At 37.1% G+C, this 9162-nt stretch overlaps 1 protein-coding gene across 1 annotated transcript; it reads left to right on the forward strand.

The window, feature by feature from the left end:
* Positions 1-3622: 3622 nt before the first annotated feature.
* On the forward strand, positions 3623-8742 carry NPS (neuropeptide S). The gene is made up of 3 exons (XM_072738172.1): positions 3623-3685; positions 3796-3877; positions 6804-8742. The coding sequence occupies exons 1-3, from the start codon at positions 3678-3680 to the stop codon at positions 6981-6983; spliced, it is 270 nt and encodes an 89-aa protein (XP_072594273.1). The 5' UTR covers positions 3623-3677; the 3' UTR covers positions 6984-8742.
* Positions 8743-9162: the final 420 nt, after the last annotated feature.

Here is a 9162-nt window from a genome sequence, read left to right on the forward strand (position 1 = left end):
CTCTCTCTCTACCTCTCTCTCTCTCTCAGTCTCTCTCTCTCTCTCTCCTGGTTTCCCCCTCTCCCTCTTCATCTTTGACTTTGGACATGAGGCTCCTTATCAGGCAATCTTTCTATAGATAGTAGTAAAGATGTTCTCTGGCATCTCCAGGTTTATCTGGCCCATAATGACATAATTTTTTTAAGTTTTACTTTTATCACATGCACCTGATTTAAAGGATAGACTAGCTCTAAGGGAGCACTTCTATGAAAACAACACTTTATGCCTCCTGTTTCATTGCCTCTCTTGGAGTCATCACTTTTCAAACTTTCTGGCTGATTTTCTTTCTATTTATCTCTCAATAATATGATCGGTTTTGAATTTTTATTTTTCAACATTATAGCATGAATTTTCTCTGTACAAATTAGACAATTTACCCCACTATAGAAATCCACTATTTCCAACATCTAGCTCCCAATTTAGTTAAATTACTCCTTGGTTAGATCATTGTTCAATAATTATATTACTATAACTATGCAAATGATACTCTCTGCTGAGTCAAGTAGTTAACTATGATTAGTTTTGCTTCTTATATAACTTTGTTTAATTGGAACAAATGTCTTTTTCTGTACTTCTGCTTTTCTTTTCCTTTTTCCTTAGTTTTCTATAGGTTTGCCATCACGTCAACCCAAATTCTCCTGTTGTCTAATTCTCCTCTCAAGATGTGCAGATATTCTATGGCTTTCGTTTTCTTACAGAAATCTTTCCCAGAATCATCTAGCACATACCAATCTGGACTCTTTTACCCTTCAGGCCTGGTGTGCAGATCTCACTGGGGATCTCTTCTTACTGTCATCCTGGGAATTGTCTTCCTTGTTTCCTGTATTGATCTCCCATTAATATATCTCTCACATTTTCTTCCTTAGAGGTGCATATGCTTATTTTTGGTGGAGCATAACTTGGAGTGCTTCCTGGCCAAGCGTGTGAGGGAAGTATAATTTGGAGATCTTATATATCTGAAAATATTTATTATAGTCGTCCACTTAAGGGGTAGTTTGGTTGGGAATAAATTCTAGATTGGAGATAATTTTTCTTGGCAATTTTGAATGCATTGCTTTATTCTCTTTCCAAGCTCTCAGTGTTATTTTTGAGAATTCCAAAGTGCTTCTGGTGTCTTAATCTTTGTAGGCAATTTGGAGGCTTGTAGAAGATAATTTGCTGAAATTTTATAATGATATATCTTAGTATGGGTCAAATTTAGCCATAGTGCCAGACACTTGAGTCCCTTCCTTCCCAAAAGTCAGTATATTCTGTTATGGAAAATGTTCTTCTATTTCTTTATTGATGATTCCCTGTCCTCTCATTTTTTTTCTCGTTTATTTTCTAGAATCCGTATTATTTATATGTTGAAACTACTGGGGGGGGGTACTATTCTTTAATTATCTTAATTTTTCTCCTTGTCTTTTTTCTTTAATGTCTGGGAGATTTATGCAACTCTATCTTTCAATCCTTCTATTGAGTTTTTATAGTTTTAATTTTCATGAGCTCCTTTTTTGTCCTCTAAATGATTTGCTTTCTATAGCTTTTTTCCCCTTATTTTACAGATACAATATCTTCCTTTTCTCTGGGGAATATTAGTGGGGTTTTTTTTAAGTTTTCTTCTCTTGCATTCTCTCCTATTTCCTTCAAGTATTTTTACTTCATGTTTGTTGGTTTCTATCTTTCAGGATAAAACACTGTTGCTATGGATTTCTCTCCAATTTTCTTTGTTCTTATCAGTTCTGCCTTTATAAATGTCCTGTACTCATTTCAGTTGCATTTTTGAGTTGTCTGTTTATATTAAGAGTGAGGCGCTAAAATGTCCATAAATTCAGTGTGTGTGTTAGTGGGCATTGTCAGCCCTGGACTTCAGTGGATTTCACTTGGCTGGGTTGCTTTTATGAGAGAACCCTAATGTCTGTATCTCTAGGTTTTTCATCTTGAGCTGGGAAGATTATCCAGAGAAGGTCTTCCATTCACTTGTCCTGAGGGTAAAGACCTAACAGTGTGTGGGAGCTGTGCCAAGGATGAGACCACATGGGTCTCAGCACTGATTATAGTACTTGTTCAACCTTTGGTTTCAGACAAGTAACCCTGTAACACCACTAGACCTGATTCCCTCAGTCAGGAAACATTCTGTTTTACCATTTACATAAAATAGATCTATAATCCTCTGCTGGAGCAGAAGTTGTCTAGACATGGGAAGTGGAGAGGTGATGCGGGATTGAATTGAGTCTCAAACTTCTAGCTGATCTCTTCTTCCTAGTGCACCTTCATCACATCCAAAAGCAACTGGTTCCATGAATACTTAAAACTGTTGAGGATCTGTTACTAAACTATCTTGATAAGAATTTTTCTCAGATCTACTTAGACAATTGCTCATCTCTCAACAAAACACTCGTGATCATCTTCTCTTCCATACTTTTTGTTCTTATGTGTTTATTTTAGCTGGGTTTAAAAAGACAACAAAAGGAAATATGTATGTTCAGTTTCTGGTGTTCTTAAAACTCTTTATCTCCCAACCTTCATGTGATATCCCCCAAAAAGACTGTGATAAATTTGTTGGATTATATGTCCAGGTCCTCAACTTGGCACTAATCCCTGTGATCTTTGTTCTCTTGAGAATCTGGATCACCTGTTTTTCCTTGTGGTAGGCAAGGGGTCACTATATATGATCAACAACTACATGAGAATCATACTGAACATCAGTTCCCTAAAGAAGGGGACGTAGCACTGACAAATAGGTAGCAAATGTCCCAGACACAGGGCAGCTTTGTCCTCCAAAAGGTGCTGATCTTGAGGAAGCAAGGATTTCCCTTGGTTGCTTTGTATTCAAAAAATGTTGGCTCCATCTCAGAAACACTAGTTATCCAAGCAGAAAGCACCTCCCTTGATGTATTTCTCCATTGTAAGCCTCAGCAACATCTGTTCACACTTAGTGCTTCTGAATCAATTTATTAATGTGGATGCCCATTGGTTTGCAAGGACAGCGAAGGCTTCCCAGAGAAATTCTATGCCCTGGAGAGAAAAAGGAGGCTATGGTAGGCAGCTCTTCCAGAGCTCAGGGCCTGGACTCCGGGTATGCACAAGGAAATGGGTAAACGTAGTGCCCTTCTTTTATTGGAGTGACCAGTGACAAAGGGACATATTTGTTTCCCTGCTTTCACCTCAGAAGTCCTAAAGGAGGGGAATCCATTGTGGAAAACAATCCATGCCCATTGTGAGGGTAGATGTTCTTTATTCTTGTAAGGATTTTGTGTTAGTTTCTGAAACATGATGCTAGGACATTCAAAATAATGCCATCCTTCTTAAGTGTTAAACCCTAAGTGGGACAAGCTTGTGATTTCTTTTGAGATCTCTAGCTGTCTATGTCACAATGACGCAGTTTAGAAGACAATGTTTCTGAAGGACATTTTTAATGGCAAACTTTAAATGAAGTCAATCCTTGATGGCTCAATGACAATGCCTGTGTGTTTTTGTCCTTTTCCAACTTAACAAGAACAGAAAAAGAGCCAATTAGTCACATATGATGGGACGTGATGACATTTTTACTTCTGAACTTTCCTGGTATAAAAGGGTCACCCAAGGAGGATCTGACAATAAGTGTGAGGAATTTGGCAAGAAAACCACTGATCTGCAGAGATTTTGGAAAATCCAAAATGATTAGGTAAAAGACTATCTTTTTCCACAAAGAAAACTGTTGAATTTACATATTTTTTTATTTATATTTGCCTAAATGAAACTAATCTTAGGGTTTTTTTTTCCCCTACCCTACAGCTCATTAAAATTCAGCCTCATTCTACTTCTGATGAGTTCTACAATGCATGTGATCTGGTGTTATCCAGTTTCACCTTCTAAGGTAAGAGTTTTGCCTGTATTTTTGATGTTTTACTAGATAGCTTATGTGTGTTTATGTTCAAAATAATCTCAAGAAATATGTGACAGAGAGTAATTTCTCCTATTATTAGAGCTTTCAATGAAAAAAATATAAGCAGTCATAAAATTAGTAAAGAGAAGCATTTATGTGACAAAAATAATGCTAGACTTGTTAAAATTTGTTTTTAAATATTTAGAAATTGGCTCCTGCATGGAAAAGCATTCATTTTGAAGTAAAATGTGCATAGTTTTGCCCGTGACAATTTAGTTATTCCACATATGTGCATTCATGATCAAAGTGAGCATTTAACCATTGAAATCATATTACAAATACAATAGATCATTTTTTTAAAATAGTGAATTTACCAATTTTTTAAAAAAAATGCTAACTTTTCAGATACAGAATATAGATAAAATGACATATATTGATGAAATATCACATAAAATATTAATTCAGGTGTTTATTCAAGAATATTGATTGAGATTCTAATGTTAATCATTGAACTGTTCAGAATATTCAAAAAATGAACATCTTTCTTTGGAATTTTTGATGCTATTTTTATATGATATTTCAGGTGTTTTAATGTCAATACTTTGTTTAAAATATTTTAAAATATTTGTGGTCCCTGATAACATTTTGTATTCACTGAGACTTAAGCTGGCATACTGCAATTACTAAATCAATGTAATTCATGAAACTATTTTTTGGATAATGAGATGCTACACAAATCCTAAATAATAGATATATGTCCAAACATAATGATCTAGCTGTTTATATTATTGGTCTTCTTACTAATCTTTGCATCTGTCATTTTTCTTTTTCTTGTTTACTTAAGTTAGCTTCTTTTTTCCTGATTTAGTCCTATGAGCATTCAACACTAATTGAGTCATTGATTCTATAAGACATCAACCATATTGATCAAGTTGATGAGTCACAACCCATAAATTGGTATATTTTCTCAAGTGTCTTCCTAATTACTTTCTGTTCTTTTCCCGAAGGTTTATTCATGACATTTCTGTTGAAAGAGAGGCATTTGTATGCGGCTTCTTCTTCTTTTTTTTTTTTTTAATTAAGAATGTACTTTCTTCTAATGTACTTACAAATCGGCTTACCCATAAATGAGATGTTTCTTCTTTCCATGCATTTTCCATATTTCTATTTTTGCATGTGACAATTTCATTCTCATTATAACTCCATCATGTAGCAACGGTATCAATTTGACTGTTTAAGGTGAATAATTACACAGACAAACGATGTATAGACTCTTGTAGTATTTGTTGTTAACTTCGTAAAGTACATCAATTAGGCAAATATACCATATTATTCTGTTTACAAGTCAGCTCTGGCAAGGACTCCCTTCAATGATCAGCGAAGTACATCGGTATCTTTTTAGGGATGTTTCCAGGATCTTATAATCAGAAATGATGCATTCCTTTTGCAATACAATGGTGGCCTCATGAGTATTTCTGGAAAGAACTGGAATGCTTCCCTTCCTGAAATGACTCATAGGCCCTCCTTGCTGGGGATTTAAAATAGATGGCATTATATTATGCTTAGATTTCCTCCATTAACACAGGGAAAAACACATCGTGGGCGTTCAAATAAGAGTTTTGATTGGTTTCCCATGACCAATATTTCTGAAATTCCCTCTGACTGTTCCCAGATCCAAAAAAAAGAAAAAAATGCTCATGATTTTCCCAGAGGCCAGCGGGAATGATTTACCTGGGTGCTCTGACTACTGGAACCTTCAGTAACCTACCCAGGCATGGGTGAAGCATCCTAGAGAACATTTTTTTTTCATTCTGTCCCCCTTTCAACTTCCAAAGTAACCTGAAACCACGCCTGTGTTCCTGCCCCAGGAAAGGAAAATGTGTAAATTTATTTTACTCTGTAATATGTTTCTTTCCAATTAAGACCTGCCAGCCTCCTTTTCCTCTTACTGCTCTCGTGTGTTGAGAAATGGATTGGAGTCAGGTGCTTCCACTCAAATCCCTTCTTCATCTACAAGCCATTTAATTTCTCAATTTAAAACTGAGGAAATGATAATATCACTTCATCCATAGAGCTTTCTGAGAGGATAAAATGAGATGATGCACATTAAGGATTTACCACAAAGATCATTGATAAAACTTTGGTCCATTTATTGATGAAACTTGGAATTGTAACTCATCAGCATTGTACTTCCTCTGAAACCACAGAGGAGGGGACATAGGACAAGTGTTGAAAATTCTTACTTGATATCTGTGTCAGGCCCATTTCTTGGGACATGCCCCTCTGCTCTTTACTTGGTTTCTTCATCTGGAAAGTATGGGGTTGAACTGCACATTCTAGATGGCCAGATTGAGCTCTTAAGATTCCAGACATGTGCTTCTTTCAAGACTAAGTACCCCCTCCACTATCTGGGCCTTTAAACCACTGATGAGGAACTGAAACAAAGTCAAAAGATGAAGATGCTATTGTTCAAGGAGCAAGATAGCTTTGTGGAGAATCTTGGTAAATGGGCCACGACAAATCCCAGAAGAAAAAGTGTTTCCAACTGAAACCTGAAGCTTGGTTATCATGGGTTGTTTTTTCTTAGTAAATTTTTAAAAACTTCCCAGGACTAATTAGTGCCACTTGAAAGATTCTTTATAAAGTAATAGCAACAAGATAACTATGTATGGTATATGATGCAAATCCCGAATAATAGCATTTACATAAGTAGCATAAAAATTAGACAGGAGAGTAGATAGCTCTGAATAATATTTTGTATTTAGATAAAGCATATGTGTGTTCTCGTAAAATTTCCCCCTTGAAAGTTTAGAGACATTGAACTTATAGCCTTAAGGTTTTGAAAATTGTTACTATTGAAATAAGTTTTTAACCCTAAAGTTGTATTCTCTCCCTCGTCCCCCATCTGAATTGCCAGGTGTCTGGAAAATCTGATTATTTTCTCATCCTGCTGAACACCTGCCCAACCAGGATGGACAGAAGCGAGGGACTAGATTTTCTAAAGCCAATTTTCAAGAAGACGCTTATGAAAAGGTCCTTTCGCAATGGAGTTGGCACAGGGATGAAAAAAACTTCCTTTCGAAGAGCAAAATCATGAATAAGTGTGCAAAGGACTCTGGGAATTAATCTCAAACTTTGTAGAGTGTGACTAATGTGCTAAAAGTCAGTTATATCTTTATCATTAAGCATTGGTGTGCTCTCAATTCTTAAATATCATTTCTCTCTAAGCTAGTACGGAGTAAATTGAGTTTAAAAAAATGTAAACCTGCCTCAAACTTCCCCTGCAAGAGAATAAACTATTTATGTGATCAGTTAGCAACTTCCCTGGCTAAGGATGGACACATTTGCTTTGATCTTAAATTGGCTAGAAAGTATGAGCATTTTTACTGTAATGACAATGGTATGATTACTTTCCTGACTGTAATACCGTAATATCATAATTCTGATTTCTTTTTCTTTTAAATATGACTATCTGAGATGACTCAGCAGGGACAATTCTTTTAGGATGTGCTTTTTTAATTTCAAAGAGAGTCTTGTGAGATTAACCAAAGTTAAGGTTCATGCTACCACCGTATTTTCCTTAATCAGTTGATTGATACCAGAAACAAACATCACCTGCACCCTCTGGGAGTAACGCTTGCTGTTCTTTCCAACAAATATACTTGGACATGGATTTTTGTTTTGCCTTGGAAGTTTGTTATTTCCTTTTACCTTAAAACATAGAAACACTGCTAGTAACAATAATTGCAACAGAGAGACTGTTGGTTGCCCTGTGGGGTGGGAGAGTCCTTTGTGAGCCAGTTCCCCCAAACTGTGCTGATGAACACACCACTCCTTCCCTCTCCAGGAAAGACCTGGACTCTCCTTCCACTGAAATTCCTGACATTTCTCCTCCTCCTCTTCCTCCTCCGCCTCCACCTCCTCCTCCTCCTCCTCCTCCCCCTCCCCTTCCCCCTCCTCTTCCTCCTCCTTCTTCTTCTTCCTCTTCTTTTTTAAGTAGGCTCCATGCCCAGTGTGGAGCCCAGTATGGGGCTTGAACCCATGACCCTGAGATCAAGACCTGAGCTGAGATCAAGAGTTGGATGCTTAACTAACCGAGCCACCTAGGTGCCTCCTGACATTACTTCTTTTAAAAGGATAATACATTGGTTGACGTGTTATTTCTTCAAAGGCCTAACTTTAATAAATGTGTACATGCATGTCTGATTCTGCATGTGTGTGTTGCACACACTAAAGGGTGTTCTGACTGAGAAAATCATTGTGTTTTCCACTTCAATCTATGTGTATAGGCACAGATGAGGTGAAAAAGTCCTCATGCACTTTAAAATGGACTAGAGACCCTCATGTCCTTTTGCTTTCTATCCCCATGATCCTGACCTTTGTTCCTCTGGGGACAATTTTAGAAATCTAAACAGCTGGTCAGTGGTAGCTCCACCCTCCCTACCTTCTATGACTGAACTTCTTTCAGAGCATCTGGAAATGCAGTTAAGGAGTTTATCTGTTAGTAAAGTCCTGTCTGCTCAAAGGCTCTGTAGCACCATGAGGCCTAATAGGTGAGATACAAAGTGCTTCCAATAAACTGGAAAATTGAGCAGTAGACTGTCAAGGAATCTAGTTTTTTTTTTTTTTTTAAATCTGCCTGGCATTATAGGCAGGGAGGCTAATTAGCTAGCCCAATAGGTGTTATTTACTCCTGCAAAGTTGAAAAATAGTTACTGCATTAATATGCTCATGTTAAGTGTGGTGTTGATTGGGCATCTTGTGTAGGGAAGAGTTTATTGTTGCAAAGGAATCTTCCTGATTTTCTATTTGCATTTATATGAATTGGTTGGAGTAATAAAACACTAAAAACATAATTGGAAAAATTCTTTTCCCATTTCTGGATCTAAAATATCATTCTAACCTCAGGGGGGGAAAGGCCTATGAAAAAGTAGTGGCACTCTAAAAACCATAACAGAGTAAAAGCTGGCAGTGGGGAAGTTTACTTTCTGATGCAGAATTGTACCTCTTGCTAGGGTTTTAGGAATAAGTGTTTAAGATGAAAAGTACTTCCAAGTCCAGTTTGGACTGTGTCATTAGAAAGGTGACCAAAGGCTAATCATGTCAACCTTGAGGAAGCGAATCCCAAACCAGTGTAGAAACCAAGTGGCCAGGGGACTGTATGCAATCCTGGACACCAGTTTCTGCTCAGGCAGTATGCTCCCAAGGCTGCATGGAGAACGGCCTTAAACGATGAAAAGTGCAGATGAACTGGTCTCAAGATGTTAATGACCCTT

The sequence above is a fragment of the Vulpes vulpes genome, chromosome 15, assembly GCF_048418805.1.
Source record: "Vulpes vulpes isolate BD-2025 chromosome 15, VulVul3, whole genome shotgun sequence".
Classification (NCBI taxonomy): Eukaryota; Metazoa; Chordata; class Mammalia; order Carnivora; family Canidae; genus Vulpes; species Vulpes vulpes.

Bases quoted from the DNA above. Each gene is read 5' to 3' on its own strand.
- NPS (XM_072738172.1), top strand. The intron at 3,878-6,803 runs GTAAGAGTTTTG...CTGAATTGCCAG, and splicing joins ATCCAGTTTCACCTTCTAAG to GTGTCTGGAAAATCTGATTA.